Below are 25,682 nucleotides of genomic sequence, written 5' to 3'. Positions count from 1 at the left end.
TGGACCACATTTGCTGCTTTCAGACCAAATCATTGAAGTCTGTCCTGAACTACACCTGGACCACATTTGCTGCTTCCAGACCAAACCATTGAAGTCTGTCCTGAACTACACCTGGACCACATTTGCTGCTTCCAGACCAAACCATTGAAGTCTGTCCTGAACTACACCTGGACCACATTTGCTGCTTTCAGACCAAATCATTGAAGTCTGTCCTGAACTACACCTGGACCACATTTGCTGCTTCCAGACCAAACCATTGAAGTCTGTCCTGAACTACACCTGGACCACATTTGCTGCTTCCAGACCAAACCATTGAAGTCTGTCCTGAACTACACCTGGACCACATTTGCTGCTTCCAGACCAAATCATTGAAGTCTATCCTGAACTACACCTGGACCACATTTGCTGCTTCCAGACCGAAGTGAACAAACACACCCTAAAGTCTCCCTAAGGGCCCCCAATAACATGTTCATGACAATATAACATGCCAGCCATGGCTATTTGGCACTTCCTGCTCCCACCACAGTCATGTATACATGTACATCATTCTAATCCCCTCAAACATACAGTCATGCATACATGTACATCATTCTAATCCCCTCAAACATACAGTCATGTATACATGTACATCATTCTAATCCCCTCAAACATACAGTCATGCATACATGTACATCATTCTAATCCCCTCAAACATACAGTCATGCATACATGTACATCATTCTAATCCCCTCAAACATACAGTCATGCATACATGTACATCATTCTAATCCCCTCAAACATACAGTCATGCATACATGTACATCATTCTAATCCCCTCAAACATACAGTCATGTATACATGTACATCATTCTAATCCCCTCAAACATACAGTCATGCATACATGTACATCATTCTAATCTCCTCAAACATACAGTCATGCATACATGTACATCATTCTAATCCCCTCAAACATACAGTCATGCATACATGTACATCATTCTAATCTCCTCAAACATACAGTCATGCATACATGTACATCATTCTAATCTCCTCAAACATACAGTCATGCATACATGTACATCATTCTAATCTCCTCAAACATACAGTCATGCATACATGTACATCATTCTAATCTCCTCAAACATACAGTCATGTATACATGTACATCATTCTAATCTCCTCAAACATACAGTCATGCATACATGTACATCATTCTAATCTCCTCAAACATACAGTCATGTATACATGTACATCATTCTAATCTCCTCAAACATACAGTCATGCATACATGTACATCATTCTAATCTCCTCAAACATACAGTCATGCATACATGTACATCATTCTAATCTCCTCAAACATACAGTCATGCATACATGTACATCATTCTAATCTCCTCAAACATACAGTCATGCATACATGTACATCATTCTAATCTCCTCAAACATACAGTCATGCATACATGTACATCATTCTAATCCCCTCAAACATACAGTCATGCATACATGTACATCATTCTAATCTCCTCAAACATACAGTCATGTATACATGTACATCATTCTAATCCCCTCAAACATACAGTCATGCATACATGTACATCATTCTAATCTCCTCAAACATACAGTCATGTATACATGTACATCATTCTAATCCCCTCAAACATACAGTCATGCATACATGTACATCATTCTAATCTCCTCAAACATACAGTCATGCATACATGTACATCATTCTAATCTCCTCAAACATACAGTCATGCATACATGTACATCATTCTAATCTCCTCAAACATACAGTCATGCATACATGTACATCATTCTCATCTCCTCAAACATACAGTCATGTATACATGTACATCATTCTAATCCCCTCAAACATACAGTCATGCATACATGTACATCATTCTAATCTCCTCAAACATACAGTCATGCATACATGTACATCATTCTCATCTCCTCAAACATACAGTCATGCATACATGTACATCATTCTAATCCCCTCAAACATACAGTCATGCATACATGTACATCATTCTAATCCCCTCAAACATACAGTCATGCATACATGTACATCATTCTAATCTCCTCAAACATACAGTCATGCATACATGTACATCATTCTAATCTCCTCAAACATACAGTCATGCATACATGTACATCATTCTAATCTCCTCAAACATACAGTCATGCATACATGTACATCATTCTAATCCCCTCAAACATACAGTCATGCATACATGTACATCATTCTAATCTCCTCAAACATACAGTCATGCATACATGTACATCATTCTAATCTCCTCAAACATACAGTCATGCATACATGTACATCATTCTAATCTCCTCAAACATACAGTCATGCATACATGTACATCATTCTAATCTCCTCAAACATACAGTCATGTATACATGTACATCATTCTAATCTCCTCAAACATACAGTCATGCATACATGTACATCATTCTAATCTCCTCAAACATACAGTCATGTATACATGTACATCATTCTAATCTCCTCAAACATACAGTCATGCATACATGTACATCATTCTAATCTCCTCAAACATACAGTCATGCATACATGTACATCATTCTAATCTCCTCAAACATACAGTCATGCATACATGTACATCATTCTAATCTCCTCAAACATACAGTCATGCATACATGTACATCATTCTAATCTCCTCAAACATACAGTCATGCATACATGTACATCATTCTAATCCCCTCAAACATACAGTCATGCATACATGTACATCATTCTAATCTCCTCAAACATACAGTCATGTATACATGTACATCATTCTAATCCCCTCAAACATACAGTCATGCATACATGTACATCATTCTAATCTCCTCAAACATACAGTCATGTATACATGTACATCATTCTAATCCCCTCAAACATACAGTCATGCATACATGTACATCATTCTAATCTCCTCAAACATACAGTCATGCATACATGTACATCATTCTAATCTCCTCAAACATACAGTCATGCATACATGTACATCATTCTAATCTCCTCAAACATACAGTCATGCATACATGTACATCATTCTCATCTCCTCAAACATACAGTCATGTATACATGTACATCATTCTAATCCCCTCAAACATACAGTCATGCATACATGTACATCATTCTAATCTCCTCAAACATACAGTCATGTATACATGTACATCATTCTAATCTCCTCAAACATACAGTCATGCATACATGTACATCATTCTAATCTCCTCAAACATACAGTCATGTATACATGTACATCATTCTAATCTCCTCAAACATACAGTCATGCATACATGTACATCATTCTAATCTCCTCAAACATACAGTCATGCATACATGTACATCATTCTAATCTCCTCAAACATACAGTCATGTATACATGTACATCATTCTAATCTCCTCAAACATACAGTCATGCATACATGTACATCATTCTAATCTCCTCAAACATACAGTCATGCATACATGTACATCATTCTAATCTCCTCAAACATACAGTCATGCATACATGTACATCATTCTCATCTCCTCAAACATACAGTCATGCATACATGTACATCATTCTAATCTCCTCAAACATACAGTCATGCATACATGTACATCATTCTAATCTCCTCAAACATACAGTCATGTATACATGTACATCATTCTAATCTCCTCAAACATACAGTCATGCATACATGTACATCATTCTAATCTCCTCAAACATACAGTCATGCATACATGTACATCATTCTAATCTCCTCAAACATACAGTCATGCATACATGTACATCATTCTAATCTCCTCAAACATACAGTCATGCATACATGTACATCATTCTAATCTCCTCAAACATACAGTCATGCATACATGTACATCATTCTAATCTCCTCAAACATACAGTCATGCATACATGTACATCATTCTAATCTCCTCAAACATACAGTCATGCATACATGTACATCATTCTAATCTCCTCAAACATACAGTCATGCATACATGTACATCATTCTAATCTCCTCAAACATACAGTCATGCATACATGTACATCATTCTAATCTCCTCAAACATACAGTCATGCATACATGTACATCATTCTAATCTCCTCAAACATACAGTCATGCATACATGTACATCATTCTAATCTCCTCAAACATACAGTCATGCATACATGTACATCATTCTAATCCCCTCAAACATACAGTCATGCATACATGTACATCATTCTAATCTCCTCAAACATACAGTCATGCATACATGTACATCATTCTAATCCCCTCAAACATACAGTCATGCATACATGTACATCATTCTAATCTTCTCAAACATATAGTCATGCATACATGTACATCATTCTAATCCCCTCAAACATACAGTCATGCATACATGTACATCATTCTAATCTCCTCAAACATACAGTCATGCATACATGTACATCATTCTAATCTTCTCAAACATATAGTCATGCATACATGTACATCATTCTAATCCCCTCAAACATACAGTCATGCATACATGTACATCATTCTAATCTCCTCAAACATACAGTCATGCATACATGTACATCATTCTAATCTCCTCAAACATACAGTCATGCATACATGTACATCATTCTAATCCCCTCAAACATACAGTCATGCATACATGTACATCATTCTAATCTCCTCAAACATACAGTCATGTATACATGTACATCATTCTAATCCCCTCAAACATACAGTCATGCATACATGTACATCATTCTAATCTCCTCAAACATACAGTCATGTATACATGTACATCATTCTAATCCCCTCAAACATACAGTCATGCATACATGTACATCATTCTAATCTCCTCAAACATACAGTCATGCATACATGTACATCATTCTAATCTCCTCAAACATACAGTCATGCATACATGTACATCATTCTAATCTCCTCAAACATACAGTCATGCATACATGTACATCATTCTCATCTCCTCAAACATACAGTCATGTATACATGTACATCATTCTAATCCCCTCAAACATACAGTCATGCATACATGTACATCATTCTAATCTCCTCAAACATACAGTCATGTATACATGTACATCATTCTAATCTCCTCAAACATACAGTCATGCATACATGTACATCATTCTAATCTCCTCAAACATACAGTCATGTATACATGTACATCATTCTAATCTCCTCAAACATACAGTCATGCATACATGTACATCATTCTAATCTCCTCAAACATACAGTCATGCATACATGTACATCATTCTAATCTCCTCAAACATACAGTCATGTATACATGTACATCATTCTAATCTCCTCAAACATACAGTCATGCATACATGTACATCATTCTAATCTCCTCAAACATACAGTCATGCATACATGTACATCATTCTAATCTCCTCAAACATACAGTCATGCATACATGTACATCATTCTCATCTCCTCAAACATACAGTCATGCATACATGTACATCATTCTAATCTCCTCAAACATACAGTCATGCATACATGTACATCATTCTAATCTCCTCAAACATACAGTCATGTATACATGTACATCATTCTAATCTCCTCAAACATACAGTCATGCATACATGTACATCATTCTAATCTCCTCAAACATACAGTCATGCATACATGTACATCATTCTAATCTCCTCAAACATACAGTCATGCATACATGTACATCATTCTAATCTCCTCAAACATACAGTCATGCATACATGTACATCATTCTAATCTCCTCAAACATACAGTCATGCATACATGTACATCATTCTAATCTCCTCAAACATACAGTCATGCATACATGTACATCATTCTAATCTCCTCAAACATACAGTCATGCATACATGTACATCATTCTAATCTCCTCAAACATACAGTCATGCATACATGTACATCATTCTAATCTCCTCAAACATACAGTCATGCATACATGTACATCATTCTAATCTCCTCAAACATACAGTCATGCATACATGTACATCATTCTAATCTCCTCAAACATACAGTCATGCATACATGTACATCATTCTAATCTCCTCAAACATACAGTCATGCATACATGTACATCATTCTAATCCCCTCAAACATACAGTCATGCATACATGTACATCATTCTAATCTCCTCAAACATACAGTCATGCATACATGTACATCATTCTAATCCCCTCAAACATACAGTCATGCATACATGTACATCATTCTAATCTTCTCAAACATATAGTCATGCATACATGTACATCATTCTAATCCCCTCAAACATACAGTCATGCATACATGTACATCATTCTAATCTCCTCAAACATACAGTCATGCATACATGTACATCATTCTAATCTTCTCAAACATATAGTCATGCATACATGTACATCATTCTAATCCCCTCAAACATACAGTCATGCATACATGTACATCATTCTAATCTCCTCAAACATACAGTCATGCATACATGTACATCATTCTAATCTCCTCAAACATACAGTCATGCATACATGTACATCATTCTAATCTCCTCAAACATACAGTCATGCATACATGTACATCATTCTCATCTCCTCAAACATACAGTCATGTATACATGTACATCATTCTGGAATGGGTTGCCATCTCACATTTATCTCTCACAAAGTAAATTGTCATTCAAGACAGCATCGAAGCTAGACCTATAGCAGCTGTTGCAGACAAAATTGGTGCAGTTCAGCTAAATGTGTTGTTTTTCTGACATGGACTTGTTTCTTCAGCATTGTACACACCTTTAATTCAGGACTTTGGGAAGGCCATTCTAAAAGCTTCATTCTAGCCTGATTTAGCCATTCCTTGACCACTTTTGAGGCGTGTTTGATGTCATTGTCCTGTTGGAACACCCAACTGTGCCCAAGACCCAACCTCCCCCCTGATGATTTTAGCTTGTCCTGAACAATTTGGAGCTAATCCTCCTTTTTCATTGTCCCATTTAAAGCAGCAGTTCCATTGGCAGCAAAACAGGACCAGAGCTTAATACTACCACCACCATGCTTGGCGGTAGGTGTGGTGTTCCTGGGATTAAAGGCCTCACCTTTTCTCCTCCAAACATATTGCTGGGTATTGTGGCCAAACAGCTCCATTTTTGTTTCATCTGACATCACATGGACAAAGACAAAACCTTCTGGAGGAAAGTTCTGTGCTCAGATGAAACAAAAATAGAGCTGGTTGGCCACAATAACCAGGAATATGTTTGGAGGACAACAAAAAAGAGACTGAGAGAGAAAATTGGTATACAAATAGGAAAATGGCAGAAGCACATTCATTTGAACAGAGTTGACACAAGCCTCTGTAGATAAATAAAGTGAGGACCAGCGACCAAAATCTCCCTGGATTGTGGAAAACAGTGTAACGAAGTTGGCTTGATAAAGCTCTGCAACCTGGACACCCAAGTATGTGAAACTTTGCCAGACAATTTTAAAGGGAAAATTACGCAGAGGATATTTCTTAGCAGCAGAATTTAAACTTTACCCCAAGTTCAATTTTTAAGCAGACACATAAGCTTTCAGAGTACGAAAAAAAGCGGCCGAGACAGAGATGTCCCAGACAAATAGGAGGTCATCTGCATAGAGAGAGACTTTGGCCTGCACATTGTGTCCACATATGCCGGAATAAGCGACTTGCTACAAAGCTCCATTGACAGAGGCTCAATGGCAAGAGCAAAAAGTCATGGGCTCAGGAGGCAACTCTGCCGCGGGGAACGCTAAAGGCAAAAATATTCCCATTGAATAACATTTGTCCTGACCAAGCGCTCAGAAGAAATGGATCCATAAATGAAACTGTCACCAAAGCCAAATCTCTCCAGGACATAAAATAGATGATCCCACTCCACTCGGTCAAGTGCCTTTTCAGCAAGTATAAATATCCCTGCCTCTTCAGTGTCTCGTCAATATATTGAGAAGATGTCAAAGATTAGCAATGGAGTGGTATTCCCAATGAACCTGCATGAATAATAGAAGGGAGGATAGAATTCAGACATGAAGCCAGCAGTTTCAAGAATCATTTCCAGTCCACATTTAAGAGGCAACAGAACAATAGGGAGTAAAACCAGGGTCCATACCTCTTTTTCAAGAGGAGTGGTTGAGTGTTTGCAGCAGGTGGCCCGATTCAAAGGATTCATTGGACATGTCCAAACACAAGGTGGCTGCTTATGCCTAAATATTTAGGAAAGCCCTCTGGTCCCAAAGACTTCCCCTTGTGTGGTCATGATGCTGCAACATTGAATTACACAGCAGTACTGGCTCTCTCTACTCTACTTTCACCAAATGAAAGCATGTTTTATTTGAACTTTATAGAAAATGGATGGCTGGATGGAGCTGCAGTATGTTTACAACTATATACTGTATATATATATATATGAACTACTCATTTGCTTTATCCATCCATCCATCCATTTTCTACCGCTTATTCCCTCTTGGGGTCGCGGGGGGCGCTGGCGCCTATCTCAGCTACAATCGGGCGGAAGGCGGGGTACACCCTGGACAAGTCGCCACCTCATCGCAGGGCCAACACAGACAACATTCACACTCACATTCACACACTAGGGACCATTTAGTGTTGCCAATCAACCTATCCCCAGGTGCATGTCTTTGGAGGTGGGAGGAAGCCGGAGTACCCGGAGGGAACCCACGCATTCACGGGGAGAACATGCAAACTCCACACAGAAAGATCCCGAGCCTGGATTTGAACCCAGGACTGCAGGACCTTCGTATTGTGAGGCAGACGCACTAACCCCTCTGCCACCGTGAAGCCCATTATTGCTAGTTGAAAACTTTACCCAATTTGCTTTATTTTGTCAGGAAATCTAACATTAGAAGGACAGTGATTGCAAGCATCTGAGCCACACACTCCTTGGTAGCAGTTATCATCCATCCATCAATCAATCAATCAATCAATGTTCACCAATATAGCCCTAAATCACCAGTGTCTCAAAGGGCTGCACAATCCACAACCACATCCTCGGCTCAGAGCCTACATAAGGGCAAGGAAAAACTCAACCCAATGGGATAACAATGAGGAACCTTGGAGGGGACTGCAGATGTGCCCCCCCAGAGTCCAGTCCATAGTGGATCTAACATAATAGTGAGAGTCCAGTCCATAGTGGATCTAACATAATAGTGAGAGTCCAGTCCATAGTGGATCTAACATAATAGTGAGAGTCCAGTCCATAGTGGATCTAACATGATAGTGTTAGAGTCCAGTCCATATTGGTTGTAACATAATAGTGAGAGAGTCCAGTCCATAGTGGATCTAACATAATAGTGTGAGAGTCCAGTCCATAGTGGATCTAACATAATAGTGTGAGGGTCCAGTCCATAGTGGATCTAACATAATAGTGTGAGAGTCCAGTCCATAGTGGATCTAACATGATAGTAAGAGTCCAGTCCATAGTGGATCTAACATGATAGTAAGAGTCCAGTCCATAGTGGATCTAACATAATAGTGAGAGTCCAGTCCATAGTGGATCTAACATAATAGTGTGAGAGTCCAGTCAACAGTGGATCTAACATAATAGCGTGAGAGTCCAGTCCATAGTGGATCTAACATAATAGTGTGAGAGTCCAGTCCACAGTGGATCTAACATAATAGTGCGAGAGTCCAATCCAAGGTGGATCTAACATAATAGTGTGAGAGTCCAGTCCATAGTGGATCTAACATAATAGTGTGAGAGTCTAGTCCATAGTGGATCTAACATAATAGTGTGAGAGTCCAGTCCATAGTGGATCTAACATAATAGTGAGAGTCCAGTCCATAGTGGATCTAACATAATAGTGTGAGAGTCCAGTCCATAGTGGATCTGACATAATAGTGTGAGTCCAGTCCATAGTGGATCTAACATAATAGTGTGAGAGTCCAGTCCATAGTGGATCTAACATAATAGTGTGAGAGTCCAGTCCATAGTGGATCTAACATAATAGTGAGAGTCCAGTCCATAGTGGATCTAACATAATAGTGTGAGAGTCTAGTCCATAGTGGATCTAACATAATAGTGTGAGAGTCCAGTCCATAGTGGATCTGACATAATAGTGAGAGTCCAGTCCATAGTGGATCTAACATAATAGTGTGAGAGTCTAGTCCATAGTGGATCTAACATAATAGTGTGAGAGTCCAGTCCATAGTGGATCTGACATAATAGTGTGAGTCCAGTCCATAGTGGATGTAACATAATAGTGTGAGAGTCCAGTCCATAGTGGATCTAACATAATAGTGAGAGTCCAGTCCATAGTGGATCTAACATAATAGTGAGAGTCCAGTCCATAGTGGATCTAACATAATAGTGTGAGAGTCTAGTCCATAGTGGATCTAACATAATAGTGTGAGAGTCCAGTCCATAGTGGATCTGACATAATAGTGTGAGTCCAGTCCATAGTGGATCTAACATAATAGTGTGAGAGTCCAGTCCATAGTGGATCTAACATAATAGTGTGAGAGTCCAGTCCATAGTGGATCTAACATAATAGTGAGAGTCCAGTCCATAGTGGATCTAACATAATAGTGTGAGAGTCCAGTCCATAGTGGATCTAACAGATCTAACATAATGGTGTGAGAGTCCAGTCCATAGTGGATCCAACATAATAGTGAAAGTGTAGTCCATAGTGGATCTAAAATAATAGTGAGAGTCCAGTCCATAGTGGATCTAACATAATAGTGTGAGAGTCCAGTCCATAGTGGATCTTACATAATAGTGAGAGAGTCCAGTCCATAGTGGATCTAACATAATAGTGTGAGAGTCCAGTCCATAGTGGATCTAACATAATAGTGTGAGAGTCCAGTCCATAGTGGATCTTACATAATAGTGAGAGAGTCCAGTCCATAGTGGATCAAACATAATAGTGAGAGTCCAGTCCATAGTGGATCTAACATAATAGTGTGAGAGTCCAGTCCATAGTGGATCTTACATAATAGTGAGAGAGTCCAGTCCATAGTGGATCTAACATAATGGTGTGAGAGTCCAGTCCATAGTGGATCTAACATAATAGTGAGAGTCCAGTCCATAGTGGATCTAACAAAATAGTGTGAGAGTCCAGTCCATAGTGGATCTAACATAATAGTGTGAGAGTCCAGTCCATAGTGGATCTAACATAATAGTGAGAGTCCAGTCCATAGTGGATCTAACATAATAGTGTGAGAGTCCAGTCCATAGTGGATCTAACATAATGGTGTGAGAGTCCAGTCCATAGTGGATCTAACATAATAGTGAAAGTGTAGTCCATAGTGGATCAAACATAATAGTGAGAGTCCAGTCCATAGTGGATCTAACATAATAGTGTGAGAGTCCAGTCCATAGTGGATCTAACATAATAGTGTGAGAGTCCAGTCCATAGTGGATCTAACATAATGGTGCGAGAGTCCAGTCCATAGTGGATCTAACATAATGGTGCGAGAGTCCAGTCCATAGTGGATCTAACATAATAGTGTGAGAGTCCAGTCAATAGTGGATCTAACATAATGGTGCGAGAGTCCAGTCCATAGTGGATCTAACATAATGGTGCGAGAGTCCAGTCCATAGTGGATCTAACATAATGGTGCGAGAGTCCAGTCCATAGTGGATCTAACATAATAGTGTGAGAGTCCAGTCCATAGTGGATCTAACATAATAGTGTGAGAGTCCAGTCCATAGTGGATCTAACATAATAGTGAGAGAGTCCAGTCCATAGTGGATCTTACATAATAGTGAGAGAGTCCAGTCCATAGTGGATCTAACATAATGGTGCGAGAGTCCAGTCCATAGTGGATCTAACATAATAGTGTGAGAGTCCAGTCAATAGTGGATCTAACATAATAGTGAGAGTCCAGTCCATAGTGGATCTAACATAATAGTGTGAGAGTCCAGTCCATAGTGGATCTAACATAATAGTGTGAGAGTCCAGTCCATAGTGGATCTAACATAATAGTGTGAAAGTCCAGTCCATAGTGGTTCTAACATAATAGAGTGAAAGTCCAGTCCATAGTGGATCTAACATAATAGTGAGAGTCCAGTCCATAGTGGATCTAACATAATAGTGTGAGAGTCCAGTCCATCGTGGATCTAACATAATAGTGTGAGAGTCCAGTCCATAGTGGATCTAACATAATAGTGAGAGTCCAGTCCATAGTGGATCTAACTTAATAGTGTGAGAGTCCAGTCCATAGTGGATCTTACATAATAGTGAGAGAGTCCAGTCCATAGTGGATCTAACATAATGGTGTGAGAGTCCAGTCCATAGTGGATCTAACATAATAGTGAGAGTCCAGTCCATAGTGGATCTAACAAAATAGTGTGAGAGTCCAGTCCATAGTGGATCTAACATAATAGTGTGAGAGTCCAGTCCATAGTGGATCTAACATAATAGTGTGAGTCCAGTCCATAGTGGATCTAACATAATAGTGTGAGAGTCCAGTCCATAGTGGATCTAACATAATAGTGAGAGTCCAGTCCATAGTGGATCTAACATAATAGTGAGAGTCCAGTCCATATTGGTTGTAACATAATAGTGAGAGAGTCCAGTCCATAGTGGATCTAACATAATAGTGTGAGAGTCCAGTCCATAGTGGATCTAACATAATAGTGTGAGGGTCCAGTCCATAGTGGATCTAACATAATAGTGTGAGAGTCCAGTCCATAGTGGATCTAACATGATAGTAAGAGTCCAGTCCATAGTGGATCTAACATGATAGTAAGAGTCCAGTCCATAGTGGATCTAACATAATAGTGAGAGTCCAGTCCATAGTGGATCTAACATAATAGTGTGAGAGTCCAGTCAACAGTGGATCTAACATAATAGCGTGAGAGTCCAGTCCATAGTGGATCTAACATAATAGTGTGAGAGTCCAGTCCACAGTGGATCTAACATAATAGTGCGAGAGTCCAATCCAAGGTGGATCTAACATAATAGTGTGAGAGTCCAGTCCATAGTGGATCTAACATAATAGTGTGAGAGTCTAGTCCATAGTGGATCTAACATAATAGTGTGAGAGTCCAGTCCATAGTGGATCTAACATAATAGTGAGAGTCCAGTCCATAGTGGATCTAACATAATAGTGTGAGAGTCCAGTCCATAGTGGATCTGACATAATAGTGTGAGTCCAGTCCATAGTGGATCTAACATAATAGTGTGAGAGTCCAGTCCATAGTGGATCTAACATAATAGTGTGAGAGTCCAGTCCATAGTGGATCTAACATAATAGTGAGAGTCCAGTCCATAGTGGATCTAACATAATAGTGTGAGAGTCTAGTCCATAGTGGATCTAACATAATAGTGTGAGAGTCCAGTCCATAGTGGATCTGACATAATAGTGAGAGTCCAGTCCATAGTGGATCTAACATAATAGTGTGAGAGTCTAGTCCATAGTGGATCTAACATAATAGTGTGAGAGTCCAGTCCATAGTGGATCTGACATAATAGTGTGAGTCCAGTCCATAGTGGATGTAACATAATAGTGTGAGAGTCCAGTCCATAGTGGATCTAACATAATAGTGAGAGTCCAGTCCATAGTGGATCTAACATAATAGTGAGAGTCCAGTCCATAGTGGATCTAACATAATAGTGTGAGAGTCTAGTCCATAGTGGATCTAACATAATAGTGTGAGAGTCCAGTCCATAGTGGATCTGACATAATAGTGTGAGTCCAGTCCATAGTGGATCTAACATAATAGTGTGAGAGTCCAGTCCATAGTGGATCTAACATAATAGTGTGAGAGTCCAGTCCATAGTGGATCTAACATAATAGTGAGAGTCCAGTCCATAGTGGATCTAACATAATAGTGTGAGAGTCCAGTCCATAGTGGATCTAACAGATCTAACATAATGGTGTGAGAGTCCAGTCCATAGTGGATCCAACATAATAGTGAAAGTGTAGTCCATAGTGGATCTAAAATAATAGTGAGAGTCCAGTCCATAGTGGATCTAACATAATAGTGTGAGAGTCCAGTCCATAGTGGATCTTACATAATAGTGAGAGAGTCCAGTCCATAGTGGATCTAACATAATAGTGTGAGAGTCCAGTCCATAGTGGATCTAACATAATAGTGTGAGAGTCCAGTCCATAGTGGATCTTACATAATAGTGAGAGAGTCCAGTCCATAGTGGATCAAACATAATAGTGAGAGTCCAGTCCATAGTGGATCTAACATAATAGTGTGAGAGTCCAGTCCATAGTGGATCTTACATAATAGTGAGAGAGTCCAGTCCATAGTGGATCTAACATAATGGTGTGAGAGTCCAGTCCATAGTGGATCTAACATAATAGTGAGAGTCCAGTCCATAGTGGATCTAACAAAATAGTGTGAGAGTCCAGTCCATAGTGGATCTAACATAATAGTGTGAGAGTCCAGTCCATAGTGGATCTAACATAATAGTGAGAGTCCAGTCCATAGTGGATCTAACATAATAGTGTGAGAGTCCAGTCCATAGTGGATCTAACATAATGGTGTGAGAGTCCAGTCCATAGTGGATCTAACATAATAGTGAAAGTGTAGTCCATAGTGGATCAAACATAATAGTGAGAGTCCAGTCCATAGTGGATCTAACATAATAGTGTGAGAGTCCAGTCCATAGTGGATCTAACATAATAGTGTGAGAGTCCAGTCCATAGTGGATCTAACATAATGGTGCGAGAGTCCAGTCCATAGTGGATCTAACATAATGGTGCGAGAGTCCAGTCCATAGTGGATCTAACATAATAGTGTGAGAGTCCAGTCAATAGTGGATCTAACATAATGGTGCGAGAGTCCAGTCCATAGTGGATCTAACATAATGGTGCGAGAGTCCAGTCCATAGTGGATCTAACATAATGGTGCGAGAGTCCAGTCCATAGTGGATCTAACATAATAGTGTGAGAGTCCAGTCCATAGTGGATCTAACATAATAGTGTGAGAGTCCAGTCCATAGTGGATCTAACATAATAGTGAGAGAGTCCAGTCCATAGTGGATCTTACATAATAGTGAGAGAGTCCAGTCCATAGTGGATCTAACATAATGGTGCGAGAGTCCAGTCCATAGTGGATCTAACATAATAGTGTGAGAGTCCAGTCAATAGTGGATCTAACATAATAGTGAGAGTCCAGTCCATAGTGGATCTAACATAATAGTGTGAGAGTCCAGTCCATAGTGGATCTAACATAATAGTGTGAGAGTCCAGTCCATAGTGGATCTAACATAATAGTGTGAAAGTCCAGTCCATAGTGGTTCTAACATAATAGAGTGAAAGTCCAGTCCATAGTGGATCTAACATAATAGTGAGAGTCCAGTCCATAGTGGATCTAACATAATAGTGTGAGAGTCCAGTCCATCGTGGATCTAACATAATAGTGTGAGAGTCCAGTCCATAGTGGATCTAACATAATAGTGAGAGTCCAGTCCATAGTGGATCTAACTTAATAGTGTGAGAGTCCAGTCCATAGTGGATCTTACATAATAGTGAGAGAGTCCAGTCCATAGTGGATCTAACATAATGGTGTGAGAGTCCAGTCCATAGTGGATCTAACATAATAGTGAGAGTCCAGTCCATAGTGGATCTAACAAAATAGTGTGAGAGTCCAGTCCATAGTGGATCTAACATAATAGTGTGAGAGTCCAGTCCATAGTGGATCTAACATAATAGTGTGAGTCCAGTCCATAGTGGATCTAACATAATAGTGTGAGAGTCCAGTCCATAGTGGATCTAACATAATAGTGAGAGTCCAGTCCATAGTGGATCTAACATAATAGTGAGAGTCCAGTCCATAGTGGATCTAACATAATAGTGTGAGAGTCCAGTCCATAGTGGATCTAACATAATAGTGTGAGTCCAGTCCATAGTGGATCTAACATAATAGTGTGAGAGTCCAGTCCATAGTGGATCTAACATAATGGTGTGAGAGTCCAGTCCATAGTGGATCTAACATAATAGTGAAAGTGTAGTCCATAGTGGATCAAACATAATAGTGAGAGTCCAGTCCATAGTGGATCTAACATAATAGTGTGAGAGTCCAGTCCATAGTGGATCTTACATAATAGTGAGAGAGTCCAGTCCATAGTGGATCTAACATAATGGTGTGAGAGTCCAGTCCATAGTGGATCTAACATAATAGTGAGAGTCCAGTCCATAGTGGATCCAACAAAATAGTGTGAGAGTCCAGTCCATAGTGGATCTAACATAATAGTGGGAGTCCAGTCCATAGTGGATCTAACATAATAGTTTGAGAGTCCAGTCCATAGTGGATCTTACATAATAGTGAGAGAGTCCGGTCCATAGTGGATCTAACATAATGGTGCGAGAGTCCAGTCCATAGTGGATCTAACATAATAGTGTGAGAGTCCAGTCCATAGTGGATCTAACATAATAGTGAGAGTCCAGTCCATAGTGGATCTAACATAATAGTGAGAGTCCAGTCCATAGTGGATCTAACATAATAGTGTGAGAGTCCAGTCCATAGTGGATCTAACATAATAGTGTGAGAGTCCAGTCCATAGTGGATCTAACATAATAGTGTGAAAGTCCAGTCCATAGTGGTTCTAACATAATAGAGTGAAAGTCCAGTCCATAGTGGATCTAACATAATAGTGTGAGAGTCCAGTCCATAGTGGATCTAACATAATAGTGTGAGAGTCCAGTCCATAGTGGATCTAACATAATAGTGAGAGAGTCCAGTCCATAGTGGATCTTACATAATAGTGAGAGAGTCCAGTCCATAGTGGATCTAACATAATGGTGCGAGAGTCCAGTCCATAGTGGATCTAACATAATAGTGTGAGAGTCCAGTCAATAGTGGATCTAACATAATAGTGAGAGTCCAGTCCATAGTGGATCTAACATAATAGTGTGAGAGTCCAGTCCATAGTGGATCTAACATAATAGTGTGAGAGTCCAGTCCATAGTGGATCTAACATAATAGTGTGAAAGTCCAGTCCATAGTGGTTCTAACATAATAGAGTGAAAGTCCAGTCCATAGTGGATCTAACATAATAGTGAGAGTCCAGTCCATAGTGGATCTAACATAATAGTGTGAGAGTCCAGTCCATAGTGGATCTAACATAATAGTGTGAGAGTCCAGTCCATAGTGGATCTAACATAATAGTGAGAGTCCAGTCCATAGTGGATCTAACTTAATAGTGTGAGAGTCCAGTCCATAGTGGATCTTACATAATAGTGAGAGAGTCCAGTCCATAGTGGATCTAACATAATGGTGTGAGAGTCCAGTCCATAGTGGATCTAACATAATAGTGAGAGTCCAGTCCATAGTGGATCTAACAAAATAGTGTGAGAGTCCAGTCCATAGTGGATCTAACATAATAGTGTGAGAGTCCAGTCCATAGTGGATCTAACATAATAGTGTGAGTCCAGTCCATAGTGGATCTAACATAATAGTGTGAGAGTCCAGTCCATAGTGGATCTAACATAATAGTGAGAGTCCAGTCCATAGTGGATCTAACATAATAGTGTGAGAGTCCAGTCCATAGTGGATCTAACATAATAGTGAGAGTCCAGTCCATAGTGGATCTAACATAATAGTGAGAGTCCAGTCCATAGTGGATCTAACATAATAGTGAGAGTCCAGTCCATAGTGGATCTAACATAATAGTGTGAGAGTCCAGTCCATAGTGGATCTAACATAATAGTGTGAGTCCAGTCCATAGTGGATCTAACATAATAGTGTGAGAGTCCAGTCCATAGTGGATCTAACATAATGGTGTGAGAGTCCAGTCCATAGTGGATCTAACATAATAGTGAAAGTGTAGTCCATAGTGGATCAAACATAATAGTGAGAGTCCAGTCCATAGTGGATCTAACATAATAGTGTGAGAGTCCAGTCCATAGTGGATCTTACATAATAGTGAGAGAGTCCAGTCCATAGTGGATCTAACATAATGGTGTGAGAGTCCAGTCCATAGTGGATCTAACATAATAGTGAGAGTCCAGTCCATAGTGGATCCAACAAAATAGTGTGAGAGTCCAGTCCATAGTGGATCTAACATAATAGTGGGAGTCCAGTCCATAGTGGATCTAACATAATAGTTTGAGAGTCCAGTCCATAGTGGATCTTACATAATAGTGAGAGAGTCCGGTCCATAGTGGATCTAACATAATGGTGCGAGAGTCCAGTCCATAGTGGATCTAACATAATAGTGTGAGAGTCCAGTCCATAGTGGATCTAACATAATAGTGAGAGTCCAGTCCATAGTGGATCTAACATAATAGTGAGAGTCCAGTCCATAGTGGATCCAACATAATAGTGTGAGAGTCCAGTCCATAGTGGATCTAACATAATAGTGTGAGAGTCCAGTCCATAGTGGATCTAACATAATAGTGTGAAAGTCCAGTCCATAGTGGTTCTAACATAATAGAGTGAAAGTCCAGTCCATAGTGGATCTAACATAATAGTGAGAGTCCAGTCCATAGTGGATCTAACATAATAGTGTGAGAGTCCAGTCCATAGTGGATCTAACATAATAGTGTGAGAGTCCAGTCCATAGTGGATCTAACATAATAGCGTGAGAGTCCAGTCCATAGTGGATCTAACATAATAGTGAGAGTCCAGTCCATAGTGGATCTAACATAATAGTGTGAGAGTCCAGTCCATAGTGGATCTAACATAATAGTGTGAAAGTCCAGTCCATAGTGGTTCTAACATAATAGAGTGAAAGTCCAGTCCATAGTGGATCTAACATAATAGTGAGAGTCCAGTCCATAGTGGATCTAACATAATAGTGTGAGAGTCCAGTCCATAGTGGATCTAACATAATAGTGTGAGAGTCCAGTCCATAGTGGATCTAACATAATAGTGAGAGTCCAGTCCATAGTGGATCTAACATAATAGTGAGAGTCAAGTCCATAGTGGATCTAACATAATAGTGAGAGTCCAGTCCATAGTGGATCTAACATAATAGTGTGAGAGTCTAGTCCATAGTGGATCTAACATAATAGTGTGAGAGTCCAGTCCATAGTGGATCTAACATAATAGTGTGAGAGTCCAGTCCATAGTGGATCTAACATAATAGTGAGAGTCCAGTCCATAGTGGATCTAACATAATAGTTTGAGAGTCCAGTCCATAGTGGATCTAACATAATAGTGTGAGTCCAGTCCATAGTGGATCTAACATAATAGTGTGAGAGTCCAGTCCATAGTGGATCTAACATAATGGTGTGAGAGTCCAGTCCATAGTGGATCTAACATAATAGTGAAAGTGTAGTCCATAGTGGATCAAACATAATAGTGAGAGTCCAGTCCATAGTGGATCTAACATAATAGTGTGAGAGTCCAGTCCATAGTGGATCTTACATAATAGTGAGAGAGTCCAGTCCATAGTGGATCTAACATAATGGTGTGAGAGTCCAGTCCATAGTGGATCTAACATAATAGTGGGAGTCCAGTCCATAGTGGATCTAACATAATAGTTTGAGAGTCCAGTCCATAGTGGATCTTACATAATAGTGAGAGAGTCCGGTCCATAGTGGATCTAACATAATGGTGCGAGAGTCCAGTCCATAGTGGATCTAACATAATAGTGTGAGAGTCCAGTCCATAGTGGATCTAACATAATAGTGAGAGTCCAGTCCATAGTGGATCTAACATAATAGTGTGAGAGTCCAGTCCATAGTGGATCTAACATAATAGTGTGAGAGTCCAGTCCATAGTGGATCTAACATAATAGTGAGAGTCCAGTCCATAGTGGATCCAACAAAATAGTGTGAGAGTCCAGTCCATAGTGGATCTAACATAATAGTGGGAGTCCAGTCCATAGTGGATCTAACATAATAGTTTGAGAGTCCAGTCCATAGTGGATCTTACATAATAGTGAGAGAGTCCGGTCCATAGTGGATCTAACATAATAGTGAGAGAGTCCGGTCCATAGTGGATCTAACATAATAGTTTGAGAGTCCAGTCCATAGTGGATCTAACATAATAGTGAGAGAGTCCGGTCCATAGTGGATCTAACATAATGGTGCGAGAGTCCAGTCCATAGTGGATCTAACATAATAGTGTGAGAGTCCAGTCCATAGTGGATCTAACATAATAGTGAGAGTCCAGTCCATAGTGGATCTAACATAATAGTGAGAGTCCAGTCCATAGTGGATCTAACATAATAGTGTGAGAGTCCAGTCCATAGTGGATCTAACATAATAGTGTGAGAGTCCAGTCCATAGTGGATCTAACATAATAGTGTGAAAGTCCAGTCCATAGTGGTTCTAACATAATAGAGTGAAAGTCCAGTCCATAGTGGATCTAACATAATAGTGAGAGTCCAGTCCATAGTGGATCTAACATAATAGTGTGAGAGTCCAGTCCATAGTGGATCTAACATAATAGTGTGAGAGTCCAGTCCATAGTGGATCTAACATAATAGTGTGAGAGTCCAGTCCATAGTGGATCTAACATAATAGTGAGAGTCCAGTCCATAGTGGATCTAACATAATAGTGTGAGAGTCCAGTCCATAGTGGATCTAACATAATAGTGTGAAAGTCCAGTCCATAGTGGTTCTAACATAATAGAGTGAAAGTCCAGTCCATAGTGGATCTAACATAATAGTGAGAGTCCAGTCCATAGTGGATCTAACATAATAGTGTGAGAGTCCAGTCCATAGTGGATCTAACATAATAGTGTGAGAGTCCAGTCCATAGTGGATCTAACATAATAGTGAGAGTCCAGTCCATAGTGGATCTAACATAATAGTGAGAGTCAAGTCCATAGTGGATCTAACATAATAGTGAGAGTCCAGTCCATAGTGGATCTAACATAATAGTGTGAGAGTCTAGTCCATAGTGGATCTAACATAATAGTGTGAGAGTCCAGTCCATAGTGGATCTAACATAATAGTGTGAGAGTCCAGTCCATAGTGGATCTAACATAATAGTGAGAGTCCAGTCCATAGTGGATCTAACATAATAGTTTGAGAGTCCAGTCCATAGTGGATCTAACATAATAGTGTGAGTCCAGTCCATAGTGGATCTAACATAATAGTGTGAGAGTCCAGTCCATAGTGGATCTAACATAATGGTGTGAGAGTCCAGTCCATAGTGGATCTAACATAATAGTGAAAGTGTAGTCCATAGTGGATCAAACATAATAGTGAGAGTCCAGTCCATAGTGGATCTAACATAATAGTGTGAGAGTCCAGTCCATAGTGGATCTTACATAATAGTGAGAGAGTCCAGTCCATAGTGGATCTAACATAATGGTGTGAGAGTCCAGTCCATAGTGGATCTAACATAATAGTGAGAGTCCAGTCCATAGTGGATCCAACAAAATAGTGTGAGAGTCCAGTCCATAGTGGATCTAACATAATAGTGGGAGTCCAGTCCATAGTGGATCTAACATAATAGTTTGAGAGTCCAGTCCATAGTGGATCTTACATAATAGTGAGAGAGTCCGGTCCATAGTGGATCTAACATAATGGTGCGAGAGTCCAGTCCATAGTGGATCTAACATAATAGTGTGAGAGTCCAGTCCATAGTGGATCTAACATAATAGTGAGAGTCCAGTCCATAGTGGATCTAACATAATAGTGAGAGTCCAGTCCATAGTGGATCTAACATAATAGTGTGAGAGTCCAGTCCATAGTGGATCTAACATAATAGTGTGAGAGTCCAGTCCATAGTGGATCTAACATAATAGTGTGAAAGTCCAGTCCATAGTGGTTCTAACATAATAGAGTGAAAGTCCAGTCCATAGTGGATCTAACATAATAGTGAGAGTCCAGTCCATAGTGGATCTAACATAATAGTGTGAGAGTCCAGTCCATAGTGGATCTAACATAATAGTGTGAGAGTCCAGTCCATAGTGGATCTAACATAATAGTGTGAGAGTCCAGTCCATAGTGGATCTAACATAATAGTGTGAGAGTCCAGTCCATAGTGGATCTAACATAATAGTGTGAAAGTCCAGTCCATAGTGGTTCTAACATAATAGAGTGAAAGTCCAGTCCATAGTGGATCTAACATAATAGTGAGAGTCCAGTCCATAGTGGATCTAACATAATAGTGTGAGAGTCCAGTCCATAGTGGATCTAACATAATAGTGTGAGAGTCCAGTCCATAGTGGATCTAACATAATAGTGAGAGTCCAGTCCATAGTGGATCTAACATAATAGTGAGAGTCAAGTCCATAGTGGATCTAACATAATAGTGAGAGTCCAGTCCATAGTGGATCTAACATAATAGTGTGAGAGTCCAGTCCATAGTGGATCTAACATAATAGTGTGAGAGTCCAGTCCATAGTGGATCTAACATAATAGTGAGAGTCCAGTCCATAGTGGATCTAACATAATAGTTTGAGAGTCCAGTCCATAGTGGATCTAACATAATAGTGAGAGTCCAGTCCATAGTGGATCTAACATAATAGTGTGAGAGTCCAGTCCATAGTGGATCTAACATAATAGTGTGAGAGTCCAGTCCATAGTGGATCTAACATAATAGTGTGAGAGTCCAGTCCATAGTGGATCTAACATAATAGTGTGAGAGTCCAGTCCATAGTGGATCTAACATAATAGTGTGAAAGTCCAGTCCATAGTGGTTCTAACATAATAGAGTGAAAGTCCAGTCCATAGTGGATCTAACATAATAGTGAGAGTCCAGTCCATAGTGGATCTAACATAATAGTGTGAGAGTCCAGTCCATAGTGGATCTAACATAATAGTGTGAGAGTCCAGTCCATAGTGGATCTAACATAATAGTGAGAGTCCAGTCCATAGTGGATCTAACATAATAGTGAGAGTCAAGTCCATAGTGGATCTAACATAATAGTGAGAGTCCAGTCCATAGTGGATCTAACATAATAGTGTGAGAGTCCAGTCCATAGTGGATCTAACATAATAGTGTGAGAGTCCAGTCCATAGTGGATCTAACATAATAGTGAGAGTCCAGTCCATAGTGGATCTAACATAATAGTTTGAGAGTCCAGTCCATAGTGGATCTAACATAATAGTGAGAGTCCAGTCCATAGTGGATCTAACATAATAGTGTGAGAGTCCAGTCCATAGTGGATCTAACATAATAGTGTGAGAGTCCAGTCCATAGTGGATCTTACGTAATAGTGAGAGAGTCCAGTCCATAGTGGATCTAACATAATAGTGTGAGAGTCCAGTCCATAGTGGATCTTACATAATAGTGTGAGAGTCCAGTCCATAGTGGATTTAATATAATAGTGTGAGAGTCCAGTCCATAGTGGATCTTACATAATAGTGAGAGAGTCCAGTCCATAGTGGATCTAACATAATGGCGTAAGAGTCCAGTCCATAGTGGATCTAACATAATAGTGAGAGTCCAGTCCATAGTGGATCTAACATAATAGTGTGAGAGTCCAGTCCATAGTGTATCTAACATAATAGTGAGAGTCCAGTCCATAGTGGATCTAACATAATAGTTTGAGAGTCCAGTCCATAGTGGATCTAACATAATAGTGAGAGTCCAGTCCATAGTGGATCTAACATAATAGTGTGAGAATCCAGTCCATAGTGGATCTAACATAATAGTGTGAGAGTCCAGTCCATAGTGGGGCCAGCAGGAGACCATCCCATCAGCAGCACAGAGATGTCCCCAACTGATGCACAGATGAGTAGTCCACCCTGGGTCCTGACTTTAGACAGCTAGCACCTCATCTGTTATGGCGTCTGTTGTTTAGTCAGACATAATCTCTTTATTCCCGACTCTTTTTGGAATGAATCAACAGCGCTGTTTGCTTTTTGCGGCCAGGTGCAGCACTCATTTTTGCCTAAAGTGCTTCCAGAGACATTATTGTGGTGTTGTCCAGGAAGTAGGAGTGCGATGTACCACCTCCACTGACAAGTGTATTTGTGGCCCACAGGGGAGACCCCAACAGAAGCGACATCTGGGGCAACACGCCGCTGCACCATGCCGCCGCCAACGACCACATGCACATCCTCAGCTTCCTGGTTAGCTTTGAGGCCAACCTGTTTGCGTTGGACAATGACCTCCACACTGCGATGGACGTCGCCGCTTCGCGGGACCGCATGGAGTGTGTGCGCTTCCTGGACGGTGCGGCCTCCCAGCAGACCAACCAGAACCCCAAGAGGGTCGCCAGGTTAAAGAAGGAGGCCGGCAAAGAAGCAGAGAAACGGAAGAAACTCTGCGAGAAGGTGAAGAGGAGACACCAAAGCAAGATGAACAAGATGTACCGCGGCGCAGACTCCGTGGGGTCTGTTTCGGAGGTCGGCGAGACAGCGGATTTGCCGAGCAGTGACACAGTTAGCGAGCAGTTCTCCAAGCTTATTGCCTCTGACCAAACCGGCTCGCTGACAGCCAGAGTGAGAGGCACACTGCAGAAGAAGCTGGGGAAGAAAGAAAAGGGGACTCTGCAGAGATCTGGTGCAGATGGAAATGTTATTTTCCTCAAGCAGGAAGACGCAGCCGCTGGGAATCCTGACTTCTTGGATGTTTTTAACGAGCGGGATGAGAGGATGCTGGAAGAGGAAGAAGAGGCCGACCATGGTGACCATGGTGACTCGGGTCAAGTCAAACAGTCCATCTTCAACAGACCCGGTCTTGGGGGTCTTATTTTTATGAAGAGGATGAGTCTGGACACGGAGGACGTCTTTAGTGGAAACAGCAAAAATCTGGGCTACCTGGTTAAAAATGAAGAACTGGAGGCAGAGGAAGAGGAGAACCCCAACACGGATGTGCCGTGGGAGCAGGAAGATCTGGGCCTGGATGACGAGGAGGAGGAGGAGACTTCTCCGCTGGATGCCTTTTTGTCTGCCATCTCCTTGTCAGAGTTTGCCTTGGCTTTCACCCGAGAGCACTTGGACCTGGAGGCACTCATGCTTTGCTCAGATGAAGACCTGAAAAGCATTCGCATCCAGCTGGGACTTAGGAAGAAGATCCTGGAAGCGGTTTCGCGTCGGAAAAACGTTCTGGAACGCCCGTGTGCCATGGGGGACAGCTGTCTGTGAGGACTCCAAAAAAGCTTAAACCACAATGTGCCATGTTTCAGAGAGGACGTTGGATTTGTTGTGCAAAAATTGATTCCATAAACTATCTCAAAAACAAGAGATGGAATATCACTTATTAGAATAATTATGTGTAAATTATCACACAACTCTGATGGTTAAAGGCCGTTGCTATAGTTATTATCAACAGTGCTGAAGTTGTACTTTTCTATCTGTGCAATGCGAGTCGTCTCGTATCAGTGTTTGTGTCCAGAACCAGCCTGCTGACTGCCAAGGCTGAACATCAAGTACCGTGACACAGACAAAGCAGAGACAGGGCAATATCACATTTGCATTTCTGAATAATCATATATTGTGTCTAGCTGGGGCTGCTGGGATTACCCCCCTTCATTCAGCAACAGCCACAGTGATGTAACCAGGGACCTCCCAAATAAATACAGGAGCACGTGGGCTGGACTTTAGAGCTTAGGTTGTTTCTGTAACTAGAGTACGGCCCGAAACGTCTCTGCTCATTGAGCTAAATTGAACTCTGTCTCTGCATGATTCCTTAAATCTTGTCTGTTTAATAGATGTCATCAGTGTTTGAACCTAACACAGTATATGTAGTTAAGTATAGAAATAGCATCATGTAAAAGTGCCACAAACCCTTGTCAAGTCAAGAAAAGATGAGTTGTGTTAAGTCTGTCATGTGACAATATGCTGTAAAAGATTCATCTGGAGGTTGGATGTTGGATGAATAAAAGGTTCTAATTGGTGCACGATGGTTTTGGATTTTTTTGAACGTTGCACAGCAGCTCTGTGTGACGAGACTCAAGCTT

At 40.5% G+C, this 25,682-nt stretch overlaps 1 protein-coding gene across 1 annotated transcript in view; it reads left to right on the top strand.

Moving 5' to 3' along the window:
* anks4b (ankyrin repeat and sterile alpha motif domain containing 4B) overlaps window positions 1-25,619 on the top strand; it is a 47,694-nt gene extending 22,075 nt beyond the window's left edge. The window contains exon 2 of the mRNA XM_061884702.1: window positions 23,763-25,619. Within this exon, the coding sequence (XP_061740686.1) occupies window positions 23,763-24,867 (1,105 nt within the window). The 3' untranslated portion in view covers window positions 24,868-25,619. The remainder of the gene's footprint in view (window positions 1-23,762) is intronic.
* Window positions 25,620-25,682: the final 63 nt, after the last annotated feature.

Source organism: Nerophis ophidion, linkage group LG23 (assembly GCF_033978795.1).
Source record: "Nerophis ophidion isolate RoL-2023_Sa linkage group LG23, RoL_Noph_v1.0, whole genome shotgun sequence".
NCBI lineage: Eukaryota > Metazoa > Chordata > Actinopteri > Syngnathiformes > Syngnathidae > Nerophis > Nerophis ophidion.
Note: the sequence above shows the minus strand (reverse complement) of the source record. Positions and strands in the feature narration are given on the sequence as shown.